Source organism: Platichthys flesus, chromosome 4 (genome assembly GCF_949316205.1).
Source record: "Platichthys flesus chromosome 4, fPlaFle2.1, whole genome shotgun sequence".
Taxonomy (NCBI): Eukaryota; Metazoa; Chordata; class Actinopteri; order Pleuronectiformes; family Pleuronectidae; genus Platichthys; species Platichthys flesus.
In genome coordinates, this window is record NC_084948.1 from 20786481 (window position 1) to 20803479 (window position 16999).

The 16999-nt window shown below is 42.9% G+C and overlaps 1 protein-coding gene across 1 annotated transcript; it reads right to left on the reverse strand.

Annotated features, from left to right (window-relative positions):
- Positions 1–1433: 1433 nt before the first annotated feature.
- lrfn1 (leucine rich repeat and fibronectin type III domain containing 1) lies at positions 1434–8497 on the reverse strand. The gene is made up of 2 exons (XM_062385210.1): positions 7122–8497; positions 1434–4555 (listed from the first exon to the last, which is right to left on the reverse strand). The coding sequence occupies exons 1-2, from the start codon at positions 8495–8497 to the stop codon at positions 3655–3657; spliced, it is 2277 nt and encodes a 758-aa protein (XP_062241194.1). The 3' UTR covers positions 1434–3654.
- Between the last annotated feature and the right edge of the window lie 8502 nt (positions 8498–16999).

The window sequence follows — 16999 nt, forward strand, 5'->3', positions numbered from 1 at the left end:
TCACAATCTGAGACAGCAGTAGGAAAAAGAGTGTATGATCTGAGGTGCTGTGACTTTTTAATTAGCCAAACTGTTGGTGAAGAATTAAACAGAGGCCGCTGTGGATCCATGCAGTCACTGCAGTCCCTGCTTGAACGTGCATGTCTGTTCAATATGCAACAGATACAGAGGAGTTTAACAAGCCGCCCCACACGGTCACAACAAATGTGAGGAAATGTGGAAGTGCTCTATGACGGCTAAACTAGAAATGTAATGCCTGAGAAAAAGATTCCTATATTTCCATAAACGGCCCTGAACAGATGAACCTCATCGTTTGGTCGCTGTTTCTGGTTTCATCCTGTCGCACTTGGTAAATCGTGTAATAAGCAGTAGCCCTGTCCCATCTGGGTTTTCTTTTTTGTCAGATCATCTGATGCAGAGTAGGTGCTGGTAAACTGTATTGAAAGTATGTGTGTGTGTGTTTGTGTGTGTGTGTGTGTGTACTGGAAAAGCCTGAAGCACTTTGTTAAGTCTGTGTCAATAGACAGAAGGTTTTTTTTTCTAAGCAGCTGTGTGGGCCGAGTTGAGCTCGGATCAAACTCCCCCGAATCCTGGAAGAGGAAAAACAACTCATCTAATCGGTGTTGATGGAAGTTTTTAAAATAGATTCTTAAGATTAAACTGCATTTGGCAAAACAGAAAATCCATGTTTTATGGCTGCGTCTCGAGTTAGGACAACTTATTCGGAAAACAACTATTAAGAAAAAGATTTATAAATAGGATTTGTGGCTCTGGGTGTTTGGATGTCAGACTATCAGTTCATCATTAAGCTACACTAATGGCATCACTGTGGTGCTGCTAATGTGGATAGAAACAAAAAATATGTTCAGACATTCGTGGAGAATGGATTTCCATTAGCACTCAGTCTCCCTCCCCCTTTTGAGAGCATTGGTCCTTTGTGTTTAGTGCTGATTAAATAAACTTATAAACATTACCCAGTAAATATTTTCTGCTCAACATCAGTGACAGCATTGGCCAGTTTGAGCATATTCACATTATCATTCTGCAGATGTATGTTACGGCCTCATTAAACCACTATAGCATGGTCTCAGAGTTAGGAGAACTAAGAGACTAATGAGTGCAAACAAAAATACAAATGTCCGTGCTTTTGATAATAGCTGTAACACCAGGCCCCTCAAACAGATGAAATAACAGCAGAGTAAGGAAATAATCTGCTTTTACAATTGCTAAAATTTGAACTTCCCAATCGTAGCAAATCTAATTTTGTTCTTCAGTTTCAGCTCTCTCCACAGGAACTGTATAATGTCTCGATCTGATATCTGCCGATGAGAAAACAGATTCCAGAAATTAAGTAATGTTTTATATGTGAAGTATGACATAAATAAACCATCGAAGAAAACTTGCAGGGTCAGCACAATGAGGAATGAGAAAAAAATGGTGATAGTGTGAATCAGACCTTACATTTTATACACATTAAAACCAGGTTCACGTTGAAGATTTCAAACACACACGGTATATCTGCGATTTAAACATATAATGGGATCTTTAGTGGAAAAAACCCCAACACACACCCAGTCAAGGCACATTTATTTTTTTCAGTTACTCAGAACTGCTGATGAGACACAACACACTCTGCTCCATCCCCAGTGTTCACTAGTTTGGCTGTCTGGGCCAATTCCATAGCCTGGGTGATGTCTCAGCCTCCTCCTACCTAAGCAGATTTTGTGTTGAATGATGGTTACAGATAGGAGCAGGCAGAAGTACCTCTCCTGCTGTGAGAAATGGTCAGCAGCGCATTTCCAGAGCAGAAAGCATCAGCATTTAATGAGGAGATGGATGAACGGACGCAGCCGAGAGTTTACACCCTGAAGTGAAGTCTTCTCCTTGCTGGAAAAAAAAGTAGAACCGATTTGGCTGGAAACTGGTAAACAGGAGATGGAAAGAAAAAAAAAGCGATGACCCCGTTCTTCGACTCAATCCTCTCTGCCACTGAGGATGCAAATCGCAGAGTCAAGAGGATTGAAGAAGCTCCAGTGAGACTTATCTCTGTGAAGTCCACGCCGCTGTGTTTGATCTCAGCCGGTTCTAAGGAGCTGCAATCAGGAGGAGAGGGCGGCTTCCAGACCAGCAAACAAATATCCCTCCTCTACCCTGATTGTATCTGCTCCCACTGTCACACTTATCAATCCTCTCCCACGTTTAGCATTTATGTGCAGTGCAAATACAATTAAAATGGTTTATAACACACTTTAATACAGTTGTACGCAGACAATAGGACATGTTCGGTTTTTAAAAAATGGATTTTGTCATGAAAACTCTTATGAGGCATAATACTGTCTGTTGTGTCCCCCTAGTGGTAAGCACCAGATGATGCACCCTTGTAAAGAAACAGCTGGCTGCATTTGAATTCAGCGTCAACATCCTCCAGTCATCATGTCCCTGGTCGCTCTGCGCCCCAGCTCTGCTCCGCGGCCACGGTGCAGCTTTCCCCGAGGCCTTATGAATAGTAACCGGGCAAATAAAATATTGATATGGTCTCAACCGGTGCGTCCCTTCCTGCAGTGGACACAAATACCGCTGGCCCCGAAGCACAAGAAGGAAACACCACTTGTACAGTTAACCCACACCAAAAATTTAATACCCTTCGCGAGGGGGATAAATGGTCCAAACTTTGACATACTAAATAGGGCGAGGTGTGATGACACAGGTTTTTAATGTAAAAACTTGCAGCCAACACCCAAATGCTTTGTAAAAAGTCATGTGACATATGACTTACTTACTTTACATAGTTAGTACACATACACCAAATGTTTTTTAATATACTTATATATGTCTTTTTTGTTTGTTGTCTTTTTATCTAGACCAGCCAGATACAGTACCGATTAATATACAGTCACATCTGGAACAATACCTATTAAACATCATATAGTCCCACAGCCGGAGAGGAATCCATGGCAGCTCTCCAGGTCCGTCCTCTCTGCGCTAACGTTAGAAACTGGCATGTGTAAAATTCTCTTCTTCTTTTTTCATTATTATTATTATTATTATTATTCTATAGACTGGTGGTTGATACTTGTCCTCGTATCTCGTGTCTTCTGTGCAAAAGTTTTTTTTTAGTTGTTGTTTTTTGAAAGAACCCAAAACATGATTGACATAACAGGATACCTGGCTGTTCACTTTACAGTTATGATGAGTTTTTTTTTTTTTTTTTCTGTTTTTAAACAATTAAACAGTTACATACATCCAAACGCCACACCCCCTTGGCATGTCACAGAAAAAGGAGAAAATTATAAATCCAAAGTAACGCGCCCCCATTATCACGGCGGGAGGCGATGATAAGAGAGGAAAGTTTATGACTACAGTGAGCAGCGTCCTCCATTCGTACATCTTTTAGAATAAGGCACTGCTGCATAAAGAAAGGACATGGCCGACAAACCTCTCTGGGAGTATGATGGGGAGGCAGGATGAGGGGAGACTGTTCTTCTCCAGCAACTCACAGAAAGTTTTCACGTGTAAGTAAATGTGCTTGTGTTTATCGTTCGCTGTGTGCAGGAAAAAGAGTGCATCATATGGCATGTAGGTTTATGTTTGTGTGTTTTTACACGTGTGTGTCTGCGTGCGTGGCCGAGCCGCGCTTCAGCGACACTGGTTTCCTCAGACTGTGCTCTCGAGCATCCACTCAGTGCTGCTGAACGTAACTCTCCGGTTGGCGAGCGGAGACGACTCCATGTCCAGCTGGTTGGTGGACTTGTGCCACCTCGTCCTCGCTCTGCGCGGGTAACTATGACTCTGAAATATGGAGTAATCCCCACCGTCAAAAGAGAACCTATGCCTAGTTCGTGCCAGCTCGTTGGGAAGCAAACCCATGTTAGCCAGGGCACTTTTCTTGTCCTTGAGCCTGGGAGCCTCCTTGGTGCCGGCGCTGGGACCAATGAGACACAGGGACATGGTGGAGCCTGTCAGGCTACTGTCTGTCTGCGTGTCCTCAGACGGGGGGCCACAGCACTGTGCGTCCAGGCTGGTTCTTCTCTTCAGCTTGTCTACACTCATTGGAGGCAGCTCCACCTCCAGGATGGCAGTAGTGGCGGCTGGCTCCTCCTTCTTGCCACTGTCCACCCTCAGCACCAGCGCCATGCACTCTTTGTGCACCTGGGCCTCACGCTGGCCCTCATCCGACGGCTGCTTGGAGACGGAGCGCTGGAGCCGCTGCTGGCTGCCATTGGTCTGGGAGTGCATGCTGGAGCTGACCTTGGTCTTGCTGTCCTCCGGGCTGCTGTAGGCCTTGTAACGGATCATCAGGATGACGATGAACACCAGCACCGAAGCAACAATTATACCACCGATAATGATGATCATGGTGCCTCCCAGGAACTGGCTGTGCATGAAGCGGCACTGGCTGACCTCACTGGCTGTGTGGAACTGCACGCAGCCAACCACACGTGTGGCTGTTAAGGATGTGATGCCGTCGTCATAAACCGCCAGCACACAAAGGTCATACTCCCGTCCGGCGGCCAGATCGTTGATTAAGAAGTTCTTGCTGGTGGATGGGATCATTCTGCAGAGGAAAGACACACAGAGCGGTGGTGAAGACACAGAGGATTAATCATCGCTATTACGACGCCCACACAGCCTGATTTGCATAAGGTGTATTAAATCACACAAAGGTGTCCGTTCCACACAACAAAAAGACAACAGGGCCATTGCAGCCATGGCATTTAATATCGCTCATTCCGGGAGACGAGCATAAAAAGGAACCACGCTCCATTAAAGCTGACTTATGAGGGAGTATGTTACATTACAAAAAAGCGACGAGAAGCCGCTCTATTGGGCTTGTGTATGAAATGAGAGTGAAAGGTAAACGTCAAGGTGATAAACAAGGCAGAAGTGTCTAAAGAATATGCCCCAGCAGCTGGCCGCTGCAGGACGAGTGATGCATGACGTGACGGCCGACTGGATGTGTGTGAATACCTAAGGACACATTTTGTCGGCAAGCGCGAGATTACGTGACTCTAAGGAGGAAGCAGAAAGGCATTGTGTTCAGGTCAACACCGGCGTTAATATAATTAGAAGCTTGTTCCTTTTCCCTAAAGGGAGACTCTGATGGTTATCATTTGTAGGTAATAATGTACCACCTAAAGACAAAACAACACTCAGCTCCAAGCCTTAGCTGGATGAGAAAATTATACAGGAGAGCAACTCATTATTTCTAATAAAACATAAAAAAAATAAGAAGTGAGTCGACCACTGTAATTAACTCCCTTCACAAATACATAAATCCTCAATCACTAGATTCGCTTTAAGTGAGTCACATACTGCTTAAGAAACACACTTTATTAATTATTTTATTTAAGACATAAGCTAATAAGTTTAGCCAAAAGTCGTTTAAAGACAGGGTGCTAATTATAAAGTATGACTCAGCTTTTCATTGTAACTAAGCGCGATTCACTCTTTCATTTTCTCAATGGACGCAAGTTATATATTTGACTTGGCATCTCAACTAATAGGGTAGATTTTAATTTACTATAACAAACTTATTGATATTAACCTTGTTCTTGTTGCAACCAACCATTGGTTCATAAGTCAGTTGATTTTTCATTTTATACTCGACTCACTAATCCACAGCATTCATTTCAAAGCTATATATAACCAGCTGCTTTTCAGATTAAGATTCTACAAGCAAAACATGTGAAAAGCATCTAAAATATATATGTATACTACCCATAAGTAGCAGAAAATAAATAATAAACTTTAAAACATTTACACGTAAATACAGAGTAAGAATGATCCAGTGATTATCTAACTCTGTCAGCAGCAAATTTGACATTTTAATAAAATTTAGTTGCTGATATTAAAACCGTGATGGAAACTGTTTCAGTACATTTATTCAAGAACCGTGGTAAAGCACTATTTTGTTTTCCTGTTTTCTGAAACTTTTACTTCACTACATTTCAGAGGGAAACCAGAAGGGCCCTTCAGAGAGCGCACACCTCCACCAAGGCTAAAGCCCTATGTCTGATCCCATCATTCTTCCATTGGTCATGCACCACTCGTCCACAAAAATGTCTTGGAAATCGTTTCAGTAGTTTCTGAGTGATGCTGCTAAATAACAAACAGAAGCCTAGTCAGAGGCAATAATCCACAAGCTCTGATAACTGTTGTTACTATATATGTTACATGAAGAAACACACAATAATCCAGTTAGAAATCAAACCAGTGCCATTTTCAGCTATATTTGCAATGTTGTGTTGTCCCTCATCATAATTCAGATACAGTATTTCAAGGTTGTTATCAGCATCAAAGATGGTTTCATTTTCATTTATATTTTAATGCACAAAGAGATAAAAGTTGCCCAATACTATAATTTTCTTAATAATACCCAGATTAGAGAGTAGTAAAAGTGTATTTGCTCTTCCTTCCTCTCACAAGTATCTTCTCACCGCCCATCACATTTATCTTGTGACCCTTTAAAAAAAGAAAGAACGCTCGTTTTGAAAACCGCTGGACAAATGGACTCATTATAATGCTTATAGTACTTTTATTAAAGTAAAAAAAAAAAATGTAAATGCAGGTACTTATCACAAGTTTTTATAATAGCTCGGTCTTGCTCCTTTTACACGCTGTTAGTCACTGATCTGAATACTACCGCGGCAGCCAGGCCCATCATTAGACAACCACATCTAATCACACTCTGTGTTGAAACCAATTAATGCAGACACTTGCTAATGATCTAAATAGAAACATGCAATGAAACACTTGTCCTGGTGTTATTGTTTATCGTCATAGCATGTTTTTACGATGCTGACACGACCCTTTAGTCTGAAACTTGTTCACTACCATCTGTAAATATCTTGATTAAACTGTATATTCTTTGTATACATCAATACATTCAGTTGTATTTCAATATATGGAAAAGTACTCATCTGGGTACACTGTGGGGGGGTTCTACTTATTTTTGGACATACTTAATCATTTTACATCTTTGGGATCCGTCAGTCTGTCTTACTGGAGCCTCGTGTCACCCAGCAGATGGTAGCTCCAGATGTCTCACCTGTCCTCGTGTCCCTATTCTACCACCCTCCTCTCCCTCCCTCCCTCCACCCACCCACTCCTCCATGGCTTACCTGTACACCAGAGTATCATCTGCCGAGCTGTTGTACTGAATCTGGTACATCCTGATGCCGGGGATGTGTCGCTCAGACGGCCAGCGGATTACAGCGGAGGAGGAGGTCAGCTCGGCGACCATCACCCTCCTGTCCTGCTTGTCGTAGCCCTTGGTGTCGTTGCCAGATTTGGAGGAGGTGGTGATGTCCGAGAGGCCGGGGTCCTCGCGCATGTGGCCCGTGTTGTTCACAAACAAGGGTAAGGGGATCATGTTGATCTCGACGGCAGCTGTGGCGATGCCCGCGGCGTTGGACGCCACACAATTAAATGCACCACTGTCCTTCAGCGTGGTGATGAGAATATCAAGGGTGCCATTATCATACAGGATGGTACGGGAGTTATTATGCACCAGCTTGCCGTCTGGTGACCGCCAGTGAATCTCTGGGTCGGGATCACCCACGGCTTTACACTTCAGCGTCACACCCTGGCCCTCCATCACGTAGGGCTTGGTGGTGAGATGTTTGGTGATCAGCGGGGGCTCGCAGATGAACTCCTCCTCTTGGATGGACCAGAAGTATTTGTCCATGAGGTGATCCGGCGAGGCGCAGGTCTCCAGGTCGTCCTCTCTCGTCAGCCTGCGGAGCCACAGCAGCTCACAGTTACAGTGGAGAGGGTTCCCGCCGAAGCTCACAGCCAGGGCGGACGAGCTGGAGCTCTTGGCGTCGGACAGCACCTGGGCGTGCTGGAACAAGCTGTCTGGCGGCAGCTTCTGCAGCCTGTTGGAGGTCATGTCCAGGCGCACCAGCTTGGTGAGCAGGGTAAAAGTCCCCGCTCCAATGTGATCAATCAGGTTGTGATCCAGGGTGAGCGTGTTAATGTTGGTCATCCTGGCTACGGCCTCCCAGGGAAGGGTGCGCAGGTTGTTGTTGGAAAGATCCAAGTCCTCTACGGTCACAACAAACTCGTCGAAGGAGGTGGGGGCCACTTGGTGGATCTGGTTGTTTCCGAGGATGAGGTGCCTCAGGTTGATGAGGCCCTTGAAGTGGTCGCTCTTTATCGCACTGAGGCGGTTCCCGTCCATGTGGAGCGCCCGCAGGGACCGCAGGCCCAGAAAGGCGTGGGGGCTGATCTGGCTGATGGTGTTGCGGGACAGGGTGAGGTGGACCAAACTAGTCATGTTGAAGAAGTCTTTCCTGCGGATGACGGTGATGAAGTTGTCCGTGAGCCGCAGCTCGACGGTCTTGCGGTCGATGGTGGGGGGCACGAACAGCAGGCCGGTCTTAGCGCAGAGCAGAGTCAGAGTGGGGGAGAGGTGCTGGCAGGTGCAGCGGCCGGGGCAGCTGTAACCCTTCGACAGAGCTGCACACAGCAGCAGGCAGAGAAGCAGCCGCTCCATCGTCGATCGGTGTCCAGGTCCTGTGCGTGAGACAGAGAGAGAGACACTGAGTAAAACAAAAAGCGGAGAGCTTTGAATTAATAAACAGCATCATGGCCTTTATGAGAGCCTGCTGCAAAAACCACGAGTCGGACCAAGATTGCTGAGGCTGCCAGCAAGGTATCAATCACAAAATGAAATGGAGCTTTTCTGAAATAATGGCACCTGGGATGATGAAAGGCTGCACCAACCCCGTGAGGAGCTCATGTCTCTGTAGCCTTTTAATGGAAATAACAGAATTTTTTTGTGCCACCAGGCTGCATCACTACTGAACCATATCATTTCGTGAATGATAACACAACAGTTTTCCCATATTAGGTCTCGGTGAGACGCGTGTGCATTTCCATCACATTACAAGACTTGTGCGTTTTCCCTGCGCTGAGTTCCCACCTCAGGGCAGAGGATTAAGAAAAGGGCACTTGTCAGCAGCGGTCAAGGATTTTTTTACGACCTTTTCATTCTCTTTGTTCACCCGATGCTTCTGAGGCGTGCTGCAACATTAGACAGAAACCTGTCATGTAAATCACAGCAACAAAATGTAAAGGTGAGATCACCAGAAATGGGGCCTTTTTTTGCCAGCCCATCCGGTGGTGGAGGAATAATCGGATGAGTCTGGGGTTTGGAGGATGTTCTGATTCTCCGATTCCCCTTTAGACTTATTGATTTCAGTCTAGAGGAGAACACGCCTGTGGTGACAGGGGTAAAAACTGATCCTTGGCTGTAATAACCATAAAAGACCCCAGTGGAGCAGCAGCAGTGGTGTGCTGATGCTCTCCTTGGCATCCATCTTCATTGGCAACGCCTTGAGCCTCACTGTTGATGAGAGTACCTGTTAACGCTGACAAATTAAAGAGATGACAGCTGACTTCCCTTCTCTAGGTTTAGACAAGGGCATACGGGTAGAGCTGCAGCCTATCACCTCATCCAATCCCACAGGGCGACAGTTCTCATACCCGCCAGATCCAATGTTTCAATCAACAGCAGTGTCTGTTTTTCCAGAGGTCACCCGAAATTATCTCACATGCACTCGAGAGAAGCTGGCCGTGGATTTCAAACACAAATAGATAATTGCCGTCTGTTTTTCAGCAATTCGGGTGCACCGTCCAATTTGTCATGACTAATATGAGCCTTTCAATCTATGCTCCACCACACTGGGGGGGGCTGATATCCTTAATGACACTGACTCTGTCCCCCATGATGCCAACAGCAAAAGCAACTAATGCTCAGAGTACCAATATCCCCTTAATGAAACTCTATTTAATTTAAAGAATATTTCCAATGTCACGTGTCAAATTTCGTAGGAAAGTGTAAACCAAGCTCTCTTTCTCCCTCCTCAGACTTTAACGTATTGGTTTGCTGTGCACAGAGACTGTTTTCACACCTCTTAAACCTAATACACTTGGCCTGATGCTGTTGTTATGCATGTTCAAGATAGTGGCAGACGTGAGAAATGGTCGGTGCACTGAAGTCGTTTTACAAACCCGCGTTGCATTCGCCAGCCAGCAATGGAAATTCTCAGTGGTTTATTTCCTCATTTTCACTCTCTCTCTTTCTCACACACACACAAAAACATGCACACGCACATGCACGCACACGCACACACGCACTCACACACTGGCCACTGTCTGACAGACCACAGGGCCCCTCGTTAGCTCTAGATGCTGCTGTCCAATCAGGGCGCTCATTAAAAATCTGAGTTTGTATGATGTCATTTTCTGAAGGAAGTAGAACAGCTTGAAACACGAGTTCAAACCAGTGGGAGAGTTTGTCAGAGATTCAATCGACAGTGACAGAATTACTTCCGCTTTATTTCTACATTTCCCTCGACCATTCGCAAATTTGAACCTTTGCTGGGATTTGTGTTTTCATTCCCCTCCCTCTCTGTTGTGACTCTGCAGGCTCGGCTTACACCTCCGTCTCTGAGACAGATCCACCTTAACTGTTTGAAATCAGAAAAAAAATAAAATAATACAACACGCACACATTGTCTGTGTTCAGTCATTTACAGTGAGGTTAAACCATTTACTCGTACAAAGATACACACTAGGTGGTACACTGAGTGAGGAAAATTCCAAACCCCCAGAGAGGATTTATTTATTTAACAACACTCCTTTATTGTTGGCAGCACAGCGGGCCTGCCTTGTCTAAATTAATCCTCCCAATTTCCTTTATTAAGAAAGTAAAAAAGACAACAGGGTTTCTGCAGCGCTCAACGAGTTAAAGTTAAGATTCTCTTTATTAGTCCACTCTGAATTAAGGATCCACTTAAAGATCCAGTCTGTATAGATGTAGGTGAATCTAAAATCAGAAATGGAATATAAAGGATGAGGTGAAGTGAGGGGTATTCAGCTGCAACATGCAACTTCACCACTAGATGTCACTAAATCCTACACACTGAAACTTTAATACCTGTTTCACAATCATTGTGGCCAAAGTATAAAGGGATAAAGAGTAAACCAGCAGCTATGATAGCCTTGAATCTGGACAATGTGAAAATGAAGACAACAGATTCATTTAAAAACCAAATAAACAGTTACAATTCTTAAAATATCTAAAAATGTCTTTTAGATTTTAGCTACAAAATAGAAAGATAGGTCCCTTTTCTATGATCATATCTGACAGTAGATGCAATCTAAAACAAATAGAAAATATTGAAGACTTATATTTAGACTTTTTAATTCTTTGCAGGCTATTTGTTTCAAAATAACTTAAGTCAAAGTTGTATTTAAGGCTGAGTACAGTGTGTTGCACTGCAGGTCATACTTCCTCAAAAATAGGTTTCTTTTATATATACAGGAGAGTAGGTGAATTTTAACAGTGCCAAGATCTTTGGTTCAGATTTGTTCCGATCTCTTTACCCAACGTTGTTAAATTAAAACACAATTGTGACCTCGCGGGTTTGTTTTATTAGTATTCACATAGTGGCCGCGCCACACAGCTCGTGGTTTCTCAAGAGGGCCATCTGTGCCAGAGCATGTCCAGGCCACACCATCGAGAAAACTTTATTGATCTTTCAGCATCTGAAGGGATTGAAGGGGGAAACTTTGTTGCCACGGCAACTCTGGTGTAGAATATGGCCCTTTGAATTTCATTAAGATGATGTCGAGCCGCCTTCAAAGCGGAGCATCAACCTTAATGGGCTGCTGAGGAGGCAAGGAGGGACGTGAACGGATGTCTGAATGGGCAAGTAAATTAAAAAGAAAAGGGCAGCTCCACCTCACATTTCTATTTCGGTTTTATTGCTTAGCATTAGTGCCGGCTGCCAAATCGATACGTAGACAGCATGAGAGGGAGCACAAGGGGAACCGGAGTCAAGGTTTGTTTTTGCGCCCAGTGATGCAGGAGCACAAAGGCCAACCAAAGAGGGATTATATAGACACCTGCATTTCTAATTAAGAAAAGCTTCCATTTACATTGTGTTGTATTTTGAAAGAAAAATAGTTACAGCAAAATCACACATTTGCATACACCCAAAATATACAAGGATACCCATGACACATACTGAGCCAGCCGAACAGTATATATATTATCTTTTAGAAGACATGAGAGAATGTTCTCTCCATATTTACATGGACGCTTAATTCTGCAGTACAAGGCATGTGCAGTACACTTTGGAACATTACCCAGCCACCCACACACAAACACACACACAAACAGGGAACTATACATCACAGCAACATACAAACAAACAAAAGAAAAAGGAGAATAAATTTGCCCTTCACATGTCTTGGTTGAGACAGACTGTGTTTTATTGGTTCACACGCTCAAAATAAGGCTCTGTTCAAATAGCACACTGCAGCAGGTGCTTGTGCAAATCCTTAAACAATCAGATGCTCACTTAAACACAAACTTAGAGAGAGCCCTGAATAATGCAGTGTGATTCTAATGAAAACTGAAAGATGCTCATCCCCTGATCTGAATGTGCAACACATTTCTGCAGCGGCACTCCCGACACACAGGATCCAGTTTACATATTAAACAGGGCGAGCAGCTGTGGGGACGATAACGCATCTCCACAACTTCAGACAAGGTAAATTCTCCTTTTAACAGCTAAATGAAAAAACTGTTTTGCTTTTTACCCCTCACCTGCTCCGTTACGCCCAGATACTGCGGTGCAAGTGCGGCATTAACAACCTTGGAAATGTTTTAATTAGGGCACCCGTGGATCCTCCAGGATATTCTCATGATTAAATAACCAGAGAGAAGTAATGTTTTTTACAAAGTGAACAACTGAAGACAACTCAGGGTATCTCATAAATCACAGAGATGTCAAGCGAGGAGAGCAACACATCAGAGTTTCACCAAAAAATATGTATAAATAAATCAATGCACAGCTAAAACCATGTGTCCTTAATTATTGTCCTCTCTGAGAATAATGTCTATGTGTCCTAACTAGCATCATTAAACTGTACAGGAATGAGTCATTATACCTGCAGCTTATTCACTCCAAATGAAAAATGGCTTCACTTGATGCAAAGTTTCGACAGAGATGTGGTGACAATAGCTTCTTGTTACAAGGAAAGCATGACTCAGAAGAATTTGTGCTTTTTTTTTCTGTTAGAGCCACCACTGGCCTTGTGTGAGATTATACCAGAGGTGAAGCTATTAGTCAATCAGTAGGAAATGCATCAACCTGAAAGACTCACCAATACTTTCTAATTCCAGCTTCGCAGCCGTGAGCCAAAACAACCCTTTGACAAACTATCCCGGAAATATTTTAGACGTGAAGATGTCACTCAAGATTTCATGCTTTTGCCCTGAACATTATTCACGATGTTCTGAGTTTTATTGCAAAAATGCCTAAAAGTCCTTAATTTCACCGTCTCAAATCAGCAAAATGTGCAAAGCGGTTTCTTACTCAGTTAATTATTTCTGTATTTTTCGGTGAAAAGCAATCAAAGGAGTGAGAGGGTGGGAAAAACCAAGGTGCACTGCAAGAAATCGAAATTGAATTGACCGACGAAAAGAGAAACATAAGTGTTTTTCTGGTTTTCTTTGTTTTACACCGAGTTAAATTAAATTCTGGGAAATTATGAAAATTTTCTACTGTTTAATTATGTTTTGAAAGGATCTATAACGATTCTGGGGGCAATAATGCTTAGTGGGAGCCCATGTTTACAATTACAGGAGTTAAGACTCATGCATATTTTGAATGTGACATTGTAAAAAGTTAGTAGCACAATACAAACAATGGAAAACACAAACATCTGCCCTGGGCAGGTGCGCTGTAGGAATATTTTCTGGACATGACATTGTCAAGGAAGCAGTAGATGCCAATTAGACGGTGCCGGCGATGAACTGCGAGCTGCCCTTGTGTGACTCTTGTCAGGATTCAGGCATAATTATTGACAGGCACAGTTCATCGGAGTCAGCTCAGTCTCCACCAGCTGACGCCTTAACGGAGGCTCCGCAGCCCTGGGGGGGATCTCTGGTTGCATATCATCAAGAGGGGTGGGGGGTATCGTCGTAAACAGGAGGAGCATTTGCATATTATAATTATGTCTGCATGCAAACACTGTCTTCTCAATTACATCCCATTTAAAACTTTCAATGAAGAAGAAATGAGAAGCACAAACTAATGCAGCTCCATAAACTTTAATTGTAAGAGTCTAAACAAGACTGAGAGCATTAGGATTACACTGGCACAGTGTTAGTACAGGCGTGCACGCCACTTGTCGATTGAACATTTATTCTTTACCAGCTACATTTTTAAATAACTCATCTTTCAGATACAATTAAGCCTAAATGGCTGCTGTAATTAAAACTAATGATAATTATGCAGGATCTGCAAATGTCTTCTTCTGCTTTTCCATAAGTACACCCTTGAATATTATCTGCTAAAAGTTACAATTATTCACACAAAAATACCTGAAGATAATATGCACCAGTTATGTACAAATCTTCCTGATTGTAGGGCTCTAGTTAATCTGCCATTTGTTTTGTATTATTAATGAATAGCTCCTTTTATAAAATGCAATTTTTTTGACAAATAATCATATTAATTATAATTATCAACTATGACCAACAATATGTGCCAGAACAGTCCCAGACTAAAAAATGTCCAATTTACCATCAGAGATGACCAAAAAAACCTGAAATATTATATAATAGATTAATAGTAAACCATAGATAAAAGATCTATTATCTACATCAAGACTTTGTCCGCACCAGGCAATCTTCACAAATATAAATATAATAATTTAATATAAAGCTCCCGTCAGAACGCACACATAATTACAGTGGAAATGATTGTGATTGACATGAATGACACAGCAGCGCCTTTTCATGTGAAGTGATTGTTTCTTTTAAAGTCTCACATTTCTGCAGGGACTCCTGATTACTGCACATCCCTCCACTGAAGTCTTCGGTGAAACAGACTCCATCACAAGGGCCATATGACGCATAATGGAATTATTTGTTATGCTGTTGTTCCAGTCAATCCATTTTATTCACAAATTGCCTCCATAGCAAAATAAAAAAAAAACACCCTCTGCCAGCATCTGTTATCCGTCATGATTAATAGAATAAAGAGCCGAACGCACCGGCCTCTGATTTACAACGGCCACTTGTCTGTTTCAGATGTGCAGTGACAGGTTTTTGTCGGAGTTTCACACTCAGAGAGGATTCTGGGCCGGTTTGATGTTCACTCTGGACTGAGAACTCTGCAGCTGCTTCATCTTTAATGACATCGGGTATTAAAGTATCTCTGACTATTAAATTAGCCAAACCCATATTCTGAAGTACTCAGTCACGGATTCCAAATTTGACTACAGTGAAATTAATGTTAGATAAATTATAGAAGTAGGGGAGTTTAGGGCATTCACTAACTTATTCAGTACAGACGATACCAACCAGTTCAAACACCAATTGCTTTACGAGCAACCAAGAGGCAATAACATCTAATTGAAAGTCGGCAAACAACTTATACTAACAGGCAATAGTGACTGAATAAAATATAAACACAAATATAATGAAGTATACAATTCTCTTAAAGTCAAAATGGGCTCTGTCAGTATAAGTATTCCTATTTGCATAATGAACTTTATCTGCAGATGCCAAATAAATGTAGAAAAGTTAAGGGGAAAATATTTCACCTTGAAATTTGGTGGAGTTTGGAAGTACACAATGGTATAAATCTACTGCCAAGGCCAGTTCCCTCATGAAACCACATTTAAATTCACTGGATCCACAACTTTTATTTGAATTACCGCACTCATAAATGAAAAATGCGATGCTAAAGAAAGTGACCAAAATGTCCTGGATCCGACCTCAGGGCTGGAAACATAACCTCATGGGCAGAGGTGATTAAAATACACTTTCTCCTATTATAGTCTGCTAATGTGGTACAATATATCAACATATGTGTGCTTATAAGTGACAATAGAGATAACTCAGGGCCCAGCCTAAATTAGTTCCTCTAGAAGGCAGCATGTCCTGACATCAACAAATACCTCGACAATACACAGTGGGGCTGTTACTCTTTTCTCTGTGTAGCCGTTTCTCTGACACCTTCCAGGAGACCGCTGAAGAACAGTTGGCATATTCGTCAAAAAAAGAGGAGAAAAAACACACACACACACACACACACACACACACACGGATAAACAAGCTGCGATAAAAGCAGGTGTTGCTTGAGCAAACAGTATTAGGTCGGACAGTGATTCTCAATGACACTCAGCTTATGATGATTTCTATTTCTGTTCTTAGATATATTGGGAAATCCAGCAAGGGTCAGTGACAGGAACTGGTCATTATAACCACTGTGGCTGCACCATTGTCTTGCCTGTGTGTTCCCATGTGGTGACACTTGTGTTATTCCCCCACTGGTGCATGCTTGTTTTTCCTCTATCGGCATATCATTGTATCCACTGACTTCGTTTATTTTATTCTTGTCCTCTGTTTCCTTGGCATTGCAGCTCCTGGCCGCCCTTGCTCCGTGAGGACGAGCTGAGCAGACGCCTGAATCGGTGCCTTGTGGTGCCACTTTGTGTTACAGTTGTGCTAAAGAATCCACACTTTCACGTTTCAAGTCCCCCTCCCTGGGCTCCAATACAGCATTGATCCCACTCTGGATGTACCCTTGGAAGGTATTATGTATTCCTGTTATGTGCCGCACTGCCACAGCGGACGCTTGTGAAGAGCAGATCCACTGTGGGGAGCGTCTGTATCAAATGGCTGAACTTAAAACCACTGGAGATGGATTACTGACCGGCTTATGGAAAGGAACCATATCTGAGACAAACAATTGAGACTTTAAACTAATATAATCAAACAATTAATTAATTTAAATCAACCATTACAAAACATGGCAGATTTAGATTTTCTAAAAACAAATATAAGCACACTCTCTAAACCCATAAATATCTCAACAGCTAAACTTGGAGGGATTTGGCCTGGAATGTTCTGCAGCATTCAGGATCCCCAGGGGACGCATGGTAATGACTTTAGTCCTGCTTCTCCTCC